Here is an 18,927-nt window from a genome sequence, read left to right on the forward strand (position 1 = left end):
TCCCAAATAAAACAATTTTGTTTCTTTCCACTTCCCCGGTTTGTCTTCTTTGCCGTCTTCCATGTGTCAATGTCGTAAAATGAGGGCGTGGGGGAGGTGGAGACTTGAATTTATATGGGCGTGTTATTCTAATGACGATCGTTTCAGCCGCGGCATTTATGAAGGGCAGGTATTGCTTACACCTGAATTTCAAAGGTACGCCCAGTTTCATAAATCAGGCGGTGAGAGGAGTGTAAGCATAATCTTACGCCAACATATTCGCCCGTTTCTACGCAAAAATTATAAATGAGGGGCAGTGTAACTACAGAAGTGTCAAGTTTAAAATAGGAATAATATCGAAACTCTTTGGTCATTTTTTTGCACGATGCTAATGGTCTAATCAGATTCAATGGATTGTGCTACACTGTAAAAAAAATCTGTAAAAAAAAACGGACAAAGTACTGTATAAATATAAAGGAATTTTCCGTATTTATGTTTTACATGCGTTTTACCTGTTTTTTTAATAACACATTGCATTGTGGGTGCAATAACCCCTGCTGCAATCTTTCACTTTTGCCTCTCTATCACCATCTTTGTTTGAAACCTAAAATTACAACTTGCTTGCAGAGTTGTTTTCTAAACATGGATGATCTTTAACTTCTAAACAACTGCTGTCAGAACAAGATACAAGTGCTCAACCAGCATCCACTTAGTAGACAAATCTTCTTTCTGACGTGACGTGTAAGTCAAATTGATATTTACCACAAAATGAATCACATTTGTTGCTTGAAGTATGGGAAAAAGCTATCATGTCATCTAAGCTTGATTGTTTTTGTTATGCTGCCTAACATTTCAATATGATATGATAAAATAAGAATAAAGAACTGAAATGTATAAGAGTGACTCTCTATGCCAGTTTAAAAAGACACTGTATTGAATAAGATTGCTGTAATGTGTCAGTTGTGGGTTTTTGCTTCAGAGAGACATCAACACTTTGGATACAAATCTCAACAATGGTGAGAGTAAATGGTAAGAAAGACTCTTCTACAATCCTGGTACCCAGCATGCATTGCGGCATAAAGCTTTGTTGTTGACTGTCACCATAGTTGCGTTTCATAGGCGGATTGAAGTGTCCCTAAAGGCTACGGACAATGTTCTGTAAATCAATGGACAATGTTCTGTAAATCTACAAAATGTTCAGTTTTTGAATAAACAGAAATGTCTGTAAACATAACAGAGAAAGTACCGGTAATTTTCTGCCAGGACATTATCCGTTTTTTTACTGATTTTTTTTTTAGAGTGTAAGCTATGCTAAAAGTGATAGCGCCAGACCCGGAGATCAGCTGAATGGATACCAAAACTGTAAAAATCTAATATTTAACTCTAGGGGAGCTGGAGTGTCCCTTTAAGTGAAAAATACTTTAAGTGAAAAATGTAAGTTAAAATTTGTTAATTTTTTAGGTGTTTCCAATTGAAGTAATTTTTTAAGTTGATCCAATTTATTACTTTTTACAGTGTATCTGAACAGGTTTAATAGAGCAGGATTTTATTTGAAGAGTGCATCTGACATTTTCTTGAAAATGAATTTTTTTATCATCTTGATGTATTCTTTCATGTTGAGGTTTAGTAATTTCACTTTAATGACAATAAAACGGTTATTACACGGTAAAACTTTGCTGCCTTAAAATTTTTTGTTAAATCAACTCAGATTTGCAAGTCATGTCAACAGAGATGAGTTGTCACAACTTATAAAATATAGTTGTGAAAAGTCAACTTAATTTTATAAGTTATTACAACTCACCTGTAGTTATAACAACGCATCTCTAGTCAAGATAAATAATAGTAAGTTGATTCAACAAAACATTTTAAGCCAGCAAAGTATTTTTTACAGTGTAGTCAGTAACTAAAATGCCTTATTTTCACAATTTCACTGGTAATTAACAACTTTTGCTGCAAAATCTTGCATGCAAACTTTATTTTTGGCAAACACCTCCATTTCTCCCAAAAAGTCCACTTTTTTGGACAATACATAGTAAACAGTTGCAAAATGAGTACAGATGCAACTAGAAAAATGTATTTTAAGTCTCCTGGTGTGAAATTTTTCATCAACATAGCAACATAATCGTAATCCTCACACAGCCAAATGAACAAAATAGCTTGGACACAAAAGTGTAAATGAGACAAATGATTGTTTTCATTATGTTTTGTCATTGTTTACTTTAATATGACCCCAATGAAACTTCAGTGGTGTGTTCAGGCAGTGCAGCAGATGTTAAATTTGGGTCACGTAATCCATATGAAGTTTTTCGAGGTATACTTTAAGAATGTTGCTTCACTTTTGAAAGGAAGGAAAGATAAGGCGTCCAAGTTTTTTTGGAGGAGTGGATTACAAACAGTTTTGCAGCCAAGGGTGTAAGGAAGCATAGCAAAGGTGTAAATTCAGGACACAAACATTTAGAGCTTTAACATCAATATTTCCTTTGCTTTTACTTGCTGCTTTTTCCTAATGGAGGCAGCCTACCCTGTTATTCTAATGTTTCTTCTGCAGGCGGCGACCAATGAAGCTCATCTCCTGTCCAGAGAAAACAAAGCTAAGCCACATTCCCAGAGTTCAATTTGCTGTTACATCGGAGGTCTGTGAATTGGGGTTTGGGCCATGCCTGTTGACTGAGGGGATCTGGGTGGAGGGAACTGGGCTTGAATGGAGACTTTAAATGTTTAGTGTGAAACTTGACATTTTCTTAAGACACTTACATTCCCAATAAACCTTAAAACAAGTGACCATTATTAATGTGAGAAGGAAAGTTTCTAAAAAAAAAACAAAACAAAACAGTGAAACTACTTTTAAACAGCTCTACTATGGTTATGGCTCATAAATAAGACATGCTTTACAATCTGTATTCATTTTATTTCTTTTTATAAAGACAAAAGTGACTTATACACCTTACCACCATTTATTATGGTTGACATAACTAATTGTAAGTGGGAGTGGATGTTCATTAATAGTTAAATAATTTTTTATGGATTAATAATGTCTGTAAACTGTTATTCTTAAATTTCTAGATGATTAAATCTAATGCCTTTATATGTTCACATTTTGGGGTACAAACCAAACAGGCTAAATGGTGTTTTTTTTTCTGCCAAAGTCTCACACAGCAATCTTTTGCACATCAAATCTGCCTGATCCATCATGTTCATCCATTGTGAAGTTGAGGTCATTTTAAAATTTTAAAATATTGCAGATTTAGATTAATTTTTAGAAATACTCTAGCCAGACAAAAGTGAAAGGATAGTACTTAAAGGGATAGTTCACCCAAAAATGAAAACTCTGTCATCATTTTCTTACTCATGTTGTGTCAAACCTGTATACATTTCTTTGTTCTGAATGATGAACACAAATTTTGAGGAATGCTCGTAACCAAACCGTTCATGAGCCCCCTTCACCTCCACAGTAGGAATAAAGAATACTATGGAAATGAATGGGGTTTTAAACGGTTTAGTTACAAACATTCCTCAAAATATGTTCCTTCGTGTTCATAAAAACAAAGAAATTTATACAGGTTTGTAACAACATGAGAGTGAGAAAAGGATGACAGAATTTTCATTTTTGGGTGAACTATCCCTTTAAGTTCGGAAATAACTATATGTATGCATGTGCTTTAAAGTCAAAAACTAATAAACGTATGTGAAAACATATATTTTATCATATATTTAGGAAACTAGCAAAAACATTGAATAACCGTAAAAATACTTATTAAATCATCTGGTAAAACGAAAGAACGAAAGCTGAATGTGTATACACACAGGCATAGGAACCAAAGTTACCGGTCGAGATTTCCGTACGACATGCTAAGAAGTAACTCCTGTCACTATCTCCAAATATACTGACAGTTACTCTAAACTTATAGAGATAAATTACCCTGCGTTTTCCCCCCATTCTGTTTTATTTCTATTTAACATAAAATACGTGTATTTCCAGACTTTTCTTTCGTTTTAATCAGTGGGCGTTTGAAAACAGCGCGAAATGATTATGAATAACAGACTGGTCCACATGAGCGTCTGCTAGCAGCTAGAGTCGTGAAGATCCTGACGTGCACTGACTTTTACCACAAAATTACATATTTTGCCACAGATAAAGGTAAGCTATATTGTATCTGTCGTTAAAGTCGTCGTGTCGCTGAATATAAGCGGATTTGACGCGCGTCGTAAATGAATCAGTGTGGATGATGAAATAATCGCATCGTAATGGTAACTTAATGTTTTGAAAAACTGGTTCATGGTTAATTCAACAAAGAGGTTGCACTTGTCAGACTAAGTTAGATGTTTTGGTATTAAAACGGTGTTATAGGCAGTTAAATGTGTTGTTGGGTTTGTGCTGCAGGTGTTTAGGGATGGAGCTGCAGGCGGTGCTGATGGCAGCTGGTGGAGGCTCCAGAATGATGGATCTCACCTATAACACACCCAAACCCCTGCTGCCTGTAGGGAACAGACCCCTCATCTGGTACCCACTCAACCTGCTCGAGAGAGTTGGCTTTGAAGGTAAACACATTGTCACATGCTGAAAATTAAGTTCATCTCATGTTTTATTTTGCATTCAGCTATCAACTATGTTATTGCTATCAGCTGTATATTAACAACACTGGTATATATGTGTGTGTGTGTGTGTGTGTGTGTGTACCTGACTGGTACTTATCATGTTGTGGGGACCAAATGTCCCCAAAGATAGGAATACCAGTATTTTTTTGACTTTGTGGGGACATTTTGAGGTCCCCATGAGGAAACAAGTAACAGAAATGTAACAGAAAAGACTTAAAATGCATCAATTTGCCTGAAATAAAAAGTAATCAATAAATAATAATAAAAAACCTCAAGCGGCTTATCAGCGTGATTGGAGTGTAATGTCTTTAAGTGACGGTGCAAAAAAATCATCCTGAAAAAGTATTTTCCCGGGGTCTTGCGCGCCCCCCCTGGTGTCGCTTCGAGACCCAACTGGGGTTCCCGCCCCACTATTTAAGAAGCACTGGGTTAGGGGAAGGGAATAGAATATACAGTTTGTACAGTATAAAAACCATTACGTCTATGGAATGTCCCCATGCGTGTCCATCAAATGCCATCTTTCAAATGTCTACTAAGGATTGTATTATAAAAATTAAGTTTGTTTAATAGAGAATGACCAAATCCAAAAAATAACTCCTTTTTGAAAATTAGCTTTTTTCGCCTCAATTTGCCAGCATGGGTCACACATGATGCAGCAGCAAACAGAAATGGAGTAAGAAAAAGGTCTTCTTAAAGGAAAATCATATAAAAAACAATGGCTGATGGTTCTGTCGACAACGTAAACGGACTGATGTAAGTTAATTGCTCTGTGCACAGAAAGAGAAGTAATGGGAATCTGTGGTTTTTCGATCTTTTTTCCCATGCATTTAATTGACAAACAAGTTCTTCTAGAAAAAAAAAATTCTACTATCTTCGAAACAGGTTTATGTTCTTTATGCTCTATGTTGAGTATGGTTTCGTAATAATAAACATACATGTGCATAAAGCATCTATATTTGTTCACAACTGGGGTTAATTAGAGTATTAAAAACCTGAAAAGTGTTAAATTAAGGTAAATTTAGAACAGATAAAAATGTGCGATTTAATTTGCGATTGATCGCGAGTTAACTCATGACAATCATGCGATTAAGCTAGATTAAATATTTTAATCGATTGACAGCCCTAATTTTTATTTATATACTTATTTCATTTAGCACATTTTCATAGTTCAGTACTCTTGTTTTATTACTTTTGTAAAACATTTTACACTGTTTTACTTCTATTGTTATGACGATTAATCGGTTGATTAATCGGGTATCGTCAATTAAAGACCAACTTAGTTATTAGTATCGATAAAATCCACTATCAGTCGACCTCTAATTATTACTTTAGTGTTGTTGTATTCTATCATTTAAAAACACACAAAAATGCCGTGTGCATCTTAGAGGTTTATGGTTGCCCGCTCACCCTAGTGTTATAACAAAGTGAAAAGCTGGTATTGTATACAGTTGAAGAGTTTGGTTCCAAAACGCAATAAATCCATTTTGACAAATTTTGGTAAAAACGTGTTTTCTATACCAAGAAAGTGACAAGATGAAAACAACTATTTTCTGTTACAAACTTTCACACAGCATCTTTAGGTTATAAAAACATAAAAAATTCAAATCCATAAGTTGATTTTCAAAGATTTATTATAAAAACGGTTTATTTTTTCCACAAAATGCAATAAATCCATGACAAGTTTTTATTCAAAATGCTATAAATCTATTGAATCAATAGCCTATATAAATGTGCATTCGTCTTTGCCATGTTATATTCATTTAGTTGACTAGTTGTACACACTAATTAAAAATATAAACATTAATGTTATTAATCAAAACACTTACTTTGTCATATTAAGATCACTGTCATTGCGGTTACTTGACGTCTTCGCTTAACGTCTTTCACAGCGATCGACTGTAAAATGTTTTTGGTCCTGCTCGATTTTCGTTGACTTTGAGTAAAATTATGTACAGTTTTTCATAAGATCCTCTGGGGTCAATGTGTTAGCATGAGAAGCTTGATGCTGTCGGGAGAACAAGCACCCGTCTCCCGAGTGCCTCTCAGGGAAATTGTTAGATGCTGATGGCTTACGTTTCTTTCCCATCACAGAAAACCATCACAGGTTTAGCGATGCAATTAAAGTATTATTTTGTTTTGTTTGTTGATCACGTAGTACAAAGTAGATGAGGAAAACTAGGACTCCGTGTACTACGCGCGTCCGCCATGTTTGTTTACATTGCGTGACCGGTAGGCTGTAATATCAGAAATGGAGTTATTGCGTTCTGTAAAAAAGTGGGAGTGGCGTTTGTCGAATTTTGGGAAAAAAGGGAGAAAAGATGACAGAATAACACGGCGGATAGAGGATTTTGAGTAAAATTAAGAATATACTTTTAAATACTGACCTGATATAATACTGATTTTGGCAGTAACTCATTTTTTTCAAAAATGGCGTTTATTGCGTTTTGGAACCAAACTCTTCAGTTCTTATTTATTAAGAGTTCAGGGGAAAGTCCTTTTGTATATTAAAGTATTTTTTGCTGGGGAAATAAGCCAAAAACTCGAAAGCTTGTGTTGTGTTGTGTTCATTCTTTTAGCACATTCAGTAAAGGAAGCATACATTTTTGGGTATCTTTGTTTAATGCCTTAATCATAATTAAATGTTTATTGTTCACACCTAGCACTATTGACTAACTGTGCAATCCAGCTGGTGTGGAGTTTGTGGGTATGGCCCCTTGCCTGCCCAGCAGTACAGTGTGCACCTTTATGTGTGGCACAGTCTGCCTTGTTAACAGTCAGAGTGCCAGCCAACAAGACCTTACAATAAGCTTTTACAAGTCTTAGTACAAACTATGGTAAGCTGCTTTGCTAGAAAATATTTACGCAGTAAAGCAAGATTGTGGTACGAATCCTTTCCAATTGGCCGCAACTTACTTTCTCAGTGGGCATACAGCAAATAATTCACAAAGCCTTGATTGAATGTGTCTGTCTTATAGATGTTTTGCTTAATATTTTGGAAATTAAGTTATTGCAGGTAAAGTGTGTGATGGTGTGTGAATGGTTTTGTCAAATATGTTACACAAAATCTGACTCATGTAGTGGGCTTGATTCTGCATTTTTTGGGTCTTTTGAATTCCATGTATTTTGCATTTGGTTTCTTCTCATGTCCCTTACTGTATCGTCATGACTTGGCTTACTTTGAAGAGGTGATTATTATCACTACTAAAGAGGTTCATAAGGCACTGAGCACAGATCTGAAGGGCGAAGTGAAGATGAAGCTGGATGTGGTGTGCATTCAGGAAGATGCTGACATGGGCACTGCAGATGCCCTTCGACACATCCAGCAAAAGATCAAGGTATGTGGAAAATGTACTTAAAATGTTTTGTTCATGTTAGTTAGTAAACTGTGCACGAACTAATTTTAGCACGTTTGTGACCCGGTCTGTGAAATCCAGGCATAATCTAATGATGAGATTAGGAGCATTAAAGTTTGATTTCAATCTTTGACATGACCTTACTTAATCAATATTAAAGAAATCAAGGTTATATCTTACAAACTTCTACTACTCACATATAGCAGCAACATAAACACAAGGCTTTTGTGGACAAAACGCAACTTCCTGTAGACTTCCAATCAATTACAACAGAGTTATTTTACAGTAGTTTATTTCTGATAGCAAGGGAAATAAATGACAGGTAGATTACCTTCATTCATATCCATTTATATCATATCTAACGCGTATCAACTACTACACTGAGCTAATGGTACTGTGTTAAATTAATCAAGACAATGTTAGCTACAGGTTCTTTAATTCTTACCTGGCTACAAACCTCTCCGCATAGTTGTGATCCATGCTCATTGTCGCCCCTTGTTTTTAGCCAACCAAAACATATTATTTTCGACAAGGTTTTTGTTTCAGAGATCAGTTTAGCCACTAGACGGATAATAAATGAAGACTGGAAGTTACCTTCGGCTCGGACACGTAACCTCGACGTGTTTGTAAATGTAATATCTACAAAGACTAATAAATGGTATAGTAGCATTATTTATTGGTAGTTCATGTTAACTAATGTAGTTAACTAATGTTTACAAATTGATTCTTATTCTAAAGTGTTTCCAGAAATTTTTGCAACTTTCCAACCAAAGTGTAAACACTGTGGCTCTGCAGCACTATAGTTTATTAGAAAATGTTGAACTGTTTGTTGAGCATCCTTACAAAGCATAACCCAGCAGGTCAGACCAAACCATATGTGACTTTGAATGGAAGTTATCTGTTAGCTTGGAAGACAGTGAGTGTAAAAAGTTGGGAATGCTATTATGTGTTTTGTGATTATAATTCATACCATAGGAAATTCCATTCTTCTTTTGCAACAATAAAAGCACTTTAGTGCTTCTGAATAAGATCAAATAATTAATGTTATGATCTCCGCTTAGTCCAGTTTGAGGCATTTTTCGTTGCTGCAAGGGCCCGTTCACCCCATTAACAATACCTATAATGCCAACTACAACCATAAAGTTCTTAGGGATGCACCGAGTGCTCACCAGCCGAAACTATTCAGCCAAAAATGCATTTTCGGACAAAAGAGTGAAAAGACCAAATAAATATTTTTAATGATGCAATCAAAAAGCAATTAGCAAAGAGAAAAAGACATGCATGCTTTATAAAACATTTTAAAGTGTCTGAGAAAGATGCTTTTTTATGCAAAATAATTTTGATCTTCCTAAAAGTTTGCAAATAGAGCACAGTACAGTCCGCTCCACAACTATAACAATGGGTCTCATTTACTAATACTTGCGTAAGATTTTTGTATTTATATGCACACTTGAACTTCTTACGAAAACTTTCTGCCTAATTAACAACACGTGCGTACGCACATGAGTTTGTTCTTATACTTGTTCATACGTTAGTAAATTTGGAGTGTTCTACATGAGCGGCCACGTGCACGAGGTTGGTAATTTGCATAAAACACGCCCAAACTAGCTCCATATAAGGGTTTTCCGCAGCGCTAGTCCAAATACATTTTTGGAGAAGTTTGTCTAATAAGCAAAAAAGCCCTAAAGAAATCCAAGATCATATTTATTATCGTTAAAGTTCCGTTCCGTTTTGCTGTTGCTGGAGGAAACCAGTGCTGTCCACCGACCGGAGTAACATTAAAGGTGCAGTGTGTAAATTTTAGCGGCAACCAACTGCTCATCCCTTGCTTTTGAAACACATAGAGAAGCTACTGTAGCCACCACCAGACAAACATGTCATCGTTGGAGACAACTTAGTAAAAAGAGTTTGTCCGTTAAGGACTTCTGTAGAAAAATGGCGGCCCAAAATGGTGACTTCCATGTAAGGGACCTTCTGTGTATGTAGATAAAAACGTCTCATTCTAAGGTAATAAATACATAACGGTTCATTATGAAAGATCTTTATACACCCCTGATATTATATTTTTGTATATTATTTTGCATTTCTGTCAAGAGATCCTTCTAAAAATTACACACTGCACCTTTAAATAAGTATTGGATGCGTTAACAAATATGACATTTAAGTAATGTGATAGATACGCATCTTTATCTAAAATAAAAATACATGACGTTTACATTAGGCATTAAGAAAACGCTTTCATATAGAGATTTAAGAATTGAGGAAGGAAAGAGTGAAGATTTGTCTTTACGCGCTTCTTTTTTATATGTGTAGAAAAAATAAGTAGGCCATAATAATGTGTAATATAATGTATATAATAACGATATAGATCATGTATAATAATACATAATACAGAAAATATTATTATATAAAATATAATCATGTAAATTTTATATACTGTATCAACATTATTATAAACATTATAATTATAGTCTAGTATTTGATTATAGCGTACCAGAGGTTTTCTTTGATTTTTGCGTACATTTAGAAGACATTTTGATACGAAAGTTTTTTGTTGAATCATGATTTGTTCCTGAAACCTCCCTAGGCACACGCATGCCTAATGAACGAGACCCAATGTTCAAAAGATCAAAAGATTCGAACATATTAAGCATTTACAATGACAGTTGGTAGAGAAGTGCATCACAGAAGTCTTTAAAAAAAAAACTTAACTTTTTGACAAGTTTAAGTTTCTTTCAAATGTGTCTTAAAGAATGAATTTATGGGTTATTCTGGATGATAAAGTCAAAAGATAAATTCGCAACCCATATTTATCTGTTTCTCAAGCAGTGGCAGGACATCTCATCCATCATTGACTGTGAACATAACGGCAGAATAAACAGAAAATGATAGTCTGTTGGTGTGGACACAACTATAGTTATTAGTGTGAACGGCCTCTAAGATTTGATCTACTTGAACGATAATGTGTCCTCACTGTAAGTTACTGTGCTCATTAACCAATGCATAGTTAAAGCCTGGCAGGCATACACAGGCTCACCTGTCTCGCATGTGGGCTGGCCTGGGGTCAGTGGAATGATGTGAGGGCCAGATCCTGTGTACCACAGGGGAAGCTTTGATCCGTGCAGCACGCCACTGTGGGTCCAACTCCACAGAGTGCCTCATTTCACCTGCTGAAACCCAGCGGTAAAAAGGCAGCTGACTCCACAAACACATGATGTCAGAACCCTTCCTCAACCTGGGTCTGTAGGACATGTGTGGGGTTGTTGTGTAGATGGAATGGGGCAGCAAGGAAACATCCCTGCGGGTGTTTTTTGGGGTCACTTTTGAATTTAAAGCAGACTTCTTGTTATTTCTTGGGTGTGGCGTAACTAGTGGTTAAAGATCTGGGCTGGTAATTTCAAAGGTTGTAAGTTTGATCCCCACAAGGGAGGCGCTATGAGCTTTCACAGTCGTGTCCTTCGGCCGGACACTTTTTCTGTAAAAATATATGCATAAAAGCATCTGCTAAATGACTCATTAGGAATTCGTTTCTTACCGAAGTCAAAATATTGTGTCTGTCAAAAGCATTAGCTCTCACACGTAGTCCAACATTTGTTCTTTTATAAAGCTCACCGTTGCAAACGATACCGCAAAATCTCCAAGAGAGGGATGTCTTAAACATGTGCGAACGCTCATCGCAGGAGATTAACTTTGCCACAATAAATATCAATGCAGTGGAAAGGGAATGTCGAGGAGGAGGGCTTGCCGGTGCACGCTAACGGCACAGATGCGTTTATTTCTAATCCTAGAGAGAAATAAGAGATTAAAAGCATTGAGTTTCAGAGCCCTCCAGTGCACGAACAGCCCAACTACGTGTTGAGAGATGAGGGTTGGCAATAGGGGCCCTAAATCCCCGTTTATTGTACGGTCTAAACGTGAGTCTACTCCCTCACTTTAGCAAACAACATGGATATAATGAAGGAATCTGACAGTGTGCCTGGCTCCTAAACCTCTCTTTCATTAGCCCGTGTTTATCTTCATACTAATGCATTGAGTCAATGTTTGAACAGAAACTGAATAATCTTCGCGTTGTGTCGCATTCTGTCGGCTTTTGTTAGCAATAAGGCTCCCAAGTCATTCCCGAACGCCTTGTGTACTCGTCTTTCCGGATAAATCGCACTTGTAAATCTTTGCTCAAATAAGGCTGTCGAGAAAAATACCTTTTTACTAGATCATCAAGTCTGAAGGGCGGTGTTTCGTTTTTTAAGCAAACTGTGGTGGTTGATTTTACATGCACATTGGTATACGTCACTGAAGGTCTGTTTTCATAGCCACTCTTATCTCAGGCATGGTCGCAACAGGGCAATTGTGGGCGAATTTGCGCGCATGCTTGTAGTGGCAGATAAGTGTGAGCATTTCTGGTTTTCTTCCTTTATATTCCCTCTTATCCTGTGCTCTTCTCTCCTCCCCCCGCCTCCTTCCTCTGCTCCCCTCTTGGGTGGTCTCACCTGGCTGGCCTAGGGGGCAGCCAAGCAGAACTGGAAGTGTTTGTGGGTGGCCTGACCTCCCTGTGCCTCTGCTGCGCAGGCACAGCTCTGGCCTGCTGAAAGGCCCGGCGGCGGCGCTCAGATGATCCAACAGCTGACGCCCACTTCAGACCTTCAATTGCTCTGTGAATAAGGCAGGCCGCTGATCCAGTCCACCCCTGTTACCCTCTCACAACCGAGAGGACACGGCCCTCGGCCTCAGCCGCTTGGCCACGTGTTGGGTCCCTTCAGAAATAGAAAGCCCAGTTATGAAATGTTAAGTGGTTAGAAATGCAGCGACAGATCGATTTACTTGGGTGGTTTACGATGGGTGGGCTGGAGTTAGTCGCATTTTTTGCGTTTTAACGCTGTGCATTCCTGGTTAGCTGTGAAGTCATGGCAAATGTTTGGATGTTTGAACTATAGCTGTTATGCGGTCGCGCTTTTTTCACTCTGTGTTTCTTTTATTTACTCTGGGACTGATTGAGTCCACATTTCCAGACATCGCTTGCCTGTTGCATTAAGCCGCAGCAGTGACCAGCCTTGATCGAGTGAAGGGGAAACTGTGTGTAAAATGGAGAGCATAATTAAAAGACTGGCCCATTTTTACCCTCTCCAATGTCAGGTCCTGAGCCAAGATGGTTTTTTCCCCGAACCCCCGAATGACACTGTGGGTCTATGTTTCAGCTTGCAAAAAAGCTGCACTTGCTATCCTTGTAGCATTTGATCTGAAGTTAATCTATATTCGCAGTTTTGGGTTTAAAAACTTTTTTTAAAATAATTTGTTGGAGGTCCCATTCTTTCTGTGTTTTTGAAGCTTTGATTGTGTTTACAGTGCGCAATATGTGTTCATGTTTCACATGTAAAAAAAAACGTGGTATTTTTCACACAATTGACTTATCTGTATAGCGCTGTTTTCACTGTCCTAAAAACTGGCTGATGGCTTCCTTCTTCTATGAAGTCCCTCCCTCAAAAATACGTAATGATTTTTGATTGTGTAGTTTGTTTAGTGTGTTGTGATTCGACAGCACCTTAGCTTTTCCGGCGACTGACGTATTCCTGTGGGCGGAGTTTAGTCAAAAAACTGTTCTAGTGACATCATTAAAGCAGGAAGTAGAGGGCTGTAGTCCAAACCGGCCGTTCGCTGTAGGCTTTGAAAGGGGAATTCTGTTAAAGAAAATATATCGCCTGGCAGTGAACTTTGAGCTTTATCATCTTACATGTATTATTTATGCTCTTACAGCATCATTACACAATGACTAAAGTTTGAAAAATGGGACCTTTAAATATAATGATTCCTTCAAACTCCCATGAATGTGTACTGCCTACACTTTGTGATATATTTTAAAATGTCAAAGTTAGTGATGGCAGATATACCATGTTTAATGCTGTATAAACGCCACTTCTGCATTTGTCCACCGGTGTTGCCATAGTTTCTACAAGTGGAAACCGAAAATAGCGTTGATATTTCTTCATTAATGGGAATGTCTCTGGATTTTCAAATCCTTAGGAAGTTTTGGAATAATGTAAGTACCCAACTGCATAAAATATATCACACTGTGCAAGTTATTTTTTAAGAAAATCTTACATATTGTGGATTTAAAGGTGCAGTGTGTAAACTTTAGTGGTATCTAGTGGTGAGGTTGCGAATTGCAACCAATGGCTCAATCCACTGCTCACCTCTTGCTTTTGAAACACATAGAGAAGCTACGGTAGCCGCCACCCGTCAAAAATGTCATCTTTGGAGACAACTTAGTAAAAAGTTTGTCTGTTAAGGGCTTCTGTAGAAACATGGCGGTACAAAATGGCGGCTTCCATGTAAGAGGACCCTCTGTGAATGTAGGTAAAAACGTCTCATTCTAAGGTAATAAACACATAATGGTTCATTATGAAAGGTCTTTATACACCCCTGATAATATAGTTTTGTATATTATTTTGCATTTCTGTCAAGTGATCCTTCTAAAAATTACACACTGCACCTTTAAGTTATTTTGTAGATTTTTTCCCAAACATTGTGTAGAAAACAAGCAATGCGAGTCTGAGGTTTCACATGCACATTAGTGATTTTGTGTTAAGTTTGCAGTGTGCATTGAGAACGTACTGTTCATCTTTCTTGGTAGCACATTTAGCTCATTTTAAACAGACAGCGCTGTGCACCCTGTTATCTTTTGAGCATGTGTGCTGCAATGGCTCATGGGCCTTCTGCTCATGGGCCAGAAGAAAAGATCCGGAACTGTATGGAAGCGGAGCGTCACGGCAGGACCTCTCCCTGGGCCTCCCCAATGAGGCATGCAACGCTGCCTGAGCGGGCCGTTCCTCTCCCCCGCTCCCATGTTTATTTATCTGCAGACCTGAGATGGGCAGACCAGATGGGAACCAGACAACTCAAACAGAAACAATGGCAAAGGCGAGCAGGATTTATCGCCGGGCTCCCCTCCATGCCTGTGCTCACATATATACACTCTCACACACGCGTGCACACGCGAGCTATGGAAGAGCACAACGCTCAAACAGATTTGGCCTCTCTGTCTCTCATTTCTCACGCTATACTTGTATCATGTTATAAACTTGGCTTTGGTCGACTGTCGTCAGGAGAAATACAGAGAGTGTCTTCATACGTGAAGTCTTTATGGAACACCATAGCAGGCAATGGAAAACTCTGCTGGCTTTTTGATGTATACCATATACAGCTCAGGGAGGTAAAGTCAACAGCAATTGCTGTAAAATGAGAAATGCAGTTTAGCAATGATATCCAATGTAATATTATTATAATACTATTTCAAAAGCATCTAATATTTGTTGGTTTTCTGAGCAACTATTACAGCTATTACAGCATTAATATTTGAAGTACAAGTGTAGTCAATAATTGTATTCTTTATAACTCATCTTATTATTTTAATTATATTTTTAAATATTATGTAAAAATAATGCATGCCATAAAACGCAACTAAAATAGTGTATAGTCGGATGAAAGTAATTATGCAAATTAGTCCCCGCCTCCACTCAGTCACCAGCTTTACGCAGTACCTGATCCATTCAGTCAACTGTAGTATATGCAACACAATGACAGGTGCAAATGTTGCTTTATTCAGCCATATTTGTTTGAACCAGAAATTCATAGAGGTAGAGCGAATTATACATGGTTATACAAGTCGGTTGTTCAGAATAGTAATGCGTTTTATGTATCACTCTTTATAAAGTTGGACACATACAATATGTGAATTTGCTTGACTACATTATCAGTAGCTACGTTTATATAGACACATTTTGCCTCCCATCAGAATAAAGTCATTCTGATTGATAAATCCTTGAATGTGAGGGTATTGGAACTGGAAAGTCCTTAAAAGGTCCTTGAATTTAAATTCACCAAGGTGTGGGAACCCTGACAGAGGATTGGAAGGAGATTAGGCAAATTTAAGTATGACAAGACAGTCAATTCATGTGACTTCCTCAACAACACAAGCTTGCTTCATTGCGGCATACGTCAAGGGTTTAAATTGAGCTGGGGCCGTCCGGGCTGTGCCCCGGGACATAGGCTCAAGGTCTCGCTCTGCTAGCTGCTAACCAGCATAGGGAATCTCTTTGGCTAATTTATAAGACATGTTGCTGATACAGTATGTTGTGTCATGTGGGTTTTTTGCATTAGTGGGCAACGTGGTATTTCAACCCAACTGCGGATTTCAAAATCCAAAAGTTATTATTATCATTATTAATATGTGGGGATAACACAGCTTCTCCAATGGGTTTTACAATCAAATTGCGGGGTGGCGAATAGCTTGACTGTACTGTATTTTATATTGGTTTTACTACAACTTGCCTTTATTCTCCCACAGACAGACATCTTGGTGGTGAGCTGTGACCTGATAACAGACGTGGCCCTGCATGAGGTCGTGGATCTTTTCCGTGCCCACAACGCCACGCTGTCCATGCTCATGAGCAAAGTGAACGAATTTACAGAGACCGTCCCCGGCCAGAAGGGCAAGAAGAAAGCAGGTACTATCATTCACATAGACTGCTGTTTAACAGGGCAATAGCAGCTGCCAGCGATCAGCTCCCCAATGATCAACTAATTACCCGCTTGAACAGGAAAAGGTGGTGTGGTTTTGAAAGAAGTGCTGTTTCAGACTGGACTTAGTGTGCACTGTTTCCAATCAATTTTCTTTTTTTTAATATGAACTCAGAAATGCATTTCAGTGCACTGTAGTATTATGTATTCCTGCTAATTCAGCTGTTGACTGGCTGCCGAAATAGCGTTTGACTGCTGTACACCCAGTGTGTGACCGATTGATATTGTGCCCTGTGGCAGGAGAGCAGCGGGACTTTGTGGGCGTTGATGGCACAGGGAAGCGACTTCTCTTCATGGCCAATGAAGCGGACCTGGAAGAAGGCCTTATTCTCCGAAAGTCAGTCATGCGCAAGTGAGTGTTTACGTTACTTGTATCATGTTTTTTATTGTCCTAATATCATTTTGACATAGTTAATTATTTACATAAAATACATGAATCATTTAATGTCACAAATCAGCTTTACACTTTATACTTCTAGCTTAAGTGACTTGAATAAAAGCGTCCATCTGCCAGATGCATAAAAATGTCAAATTCATATTGTTTAGTAATCTAACATACAGTACTTATTTCCATAAATATACCACAAATACATTTGCATTTATATAATATACTTAGACTATTATATATTTAGGCTACAATGGAACATTGTATAATAAGAAGTTTTTTATGTTTTACATAAAAACTAGGCATGCCACAATTCTCAATATAATATTGAACCGTTCGGTTTGACCCCCACGGTCGGTTGTCGGCGCGGTTGTTCGGTTTATCCATCCAAATCTGTTTGTTTTATATTCCCTGCACTTCGTTTACTGTGTGTGCACCCGCATGATCTGCGCGCTGAGATATAAAACTTAAAGTCTACAAGTTGATCTCCAGTTACTATGCGCTAGCTCCTTTAACCCTGCTTGCAATGCTGGTGTCAGATTTCATTCGCGCGTGCAAACAACATGGTGATCATGAGCAGAGAAGTCCTGTACAACAAAAAGAGGCAGCACCACTGTCTTTTAAATCTGTGGTGTGGATTAATTATTTGCGCGAGTGGATTACATACTAGAGGTCGACCGATTTATCGGCCGGCTGATTAATTGGCCGATTTTTGTCATATTTAAAAAAAAATAAAGTCAACACCAGTTGCTGAAAAATGAAAAATGCAGTTTAGCTCCAAAATTAGGCTGATTAATATGCAGGCGCATCTGAGGGCACCTAAGCGCTGTTGTAGAACTCGTGACGCTGCAATCAGATCGCTCCCGTGTGTGTGTGCAGCCGTGCCTTGTTCACAAACAGCTTTAGTAAACGATGGCGGGATCGCGCGAATTAAGCAGCCAGTACAACAGCGTGACGGGCTTATGTCTCGCGGTGCACTGTCCGTGCAAAGATTAGGCTTATTTCATGTGATTAATGAGTGATGATGATCTTTGTTTGCGTGATAGAGAGAGCAGAGCCGCACGCGCACACTTTCTGTCTTTAAACTGTCTCCCTGCTTTTTTTACTCAAAACAAAACTGACTCGATGGGGAAAGGTCGGAAGACCAAATCATATCCACCGAGGAAATGTTTTTCGTGTTGTTACAGTAACACTTTGTTTACAGTTTTGCGCTGCTCAGCCTGGATTAGTACATAACGCGTCCGATTCGCGAACTGACTCCTTTGAACAGATTCGTTTGAATGAACGGTTGAAACAACAGATCTGTCCCAAATAAACTCACAAGACGTCACTGTCAGCACAATCAGTCACTTATAGCGCCTCAGAAATGAGAATGTAAATGTGTTTAGAAAGATTTGCCCTAAATAACAGTCTCAACTAAAAACCATAGACATTTACTATGTTAACTTTATGATGAATAAATAATTTATCAGGTCTACCAAATAAGGATTTTATCCTACAAAGCAATAAAAGCCATGGTAAAAAGCTGATCAAAGATGATGACAGCAGTGTGTCAGGTAATATCTGTGTCTGATAAATGCATGGTGCAGAGGAGGTTGTAAACTCTTCAGAATTTTTTTTAAATAGTGACATTTTTACATTTAAAATATCTGCTAATGATGAGAACATTTTGATTATTATGTACATATAGAAAATCGGCCAAACATATCGGCCATCGGCTGCCTTGATTTCTAAATATCGGCATCGGCCAGAGAAAAAGCCATATCGGTCGAACTCTATTACATACAACATCAATGTATAGATGCGTGGGTGGGGCAATTGGGCTTTGTTATTGCCGCAAACGCGCGTTATTTGCCTCAAACACGTCTTCAGCGCAACTTGAAAAAGTTTAAATCAAGAAGAGAATTCGCATGATGCTAAGGTAAATCCCACCAGTAATCTTGATTGAGGAACGTGTTTTTGGTTTCTACACAGCATGATGTAGTGCAGTAAGGTATAGCCTTCATTTACAATGTAAAGTTTAATTTAGTAAGTACAGGAATA

The 18,927-nt window shown here is 38.0% G+C and overlaps 1 protein-coding gene across 2 annotated transcripts in view; it reads left to right on the plus strand.

Annotated features, from left to right (window-relative positions):
* The first annotated feature begins 3,798 nt into the window (after nt 1–3,798).
* Nucleotides 3,799–18,927, plus strand: part of eif2b3 (eukaryotic translation initiation factor 2B, subunit 3 gamma) — a 50,460-nt gene continuing 35,331 nt past the window's right edge. Inside the window, exons 1-5 of one of the 2 annotated variants that reach the window (XM_055201795.2) lie at nt 3,799–4,117; nt 4,361–4,518; nt 7,759–7,910; nt 16,267–16,426; nt 16,740–16,851. In XM_055201795.2, coding sequence (XP_055057770.2) covers nt 4,371–4,518; nt 7,759–7,910; nt 16,267–16,426; nt 16,740–16,851 — 572 coding nt within the window. In that variant the 5' untranslated portion in view covers nt 3,799–4,117; nt 4,361–4,370. The remainder of the gene's footprint in view (nt 4,118–4,360; nt 4,519–7,758; nt 7,911–16,266; nt 16,427–16,739; nt 16,852–18,927) is intronic. The other variant, XM_055201796.2, reaches the window with a different exon arrangement.

The sequence above is a fragment of the Misgurnus anguillicaudatus genome, chromosome 2, assembly GCF_027580225.2.
Source record: "Misgurnus anguillicaudatus chromosome 2, ASM2758022v2, whole genome shotgun sequence".
Lineage (NCBI taxonomy): Eukaryota > Metazoa > Chordata > Actinopteri > Cypriniformes > Cobitidae > Misgurnus > Misgurnus anguillicaudatus.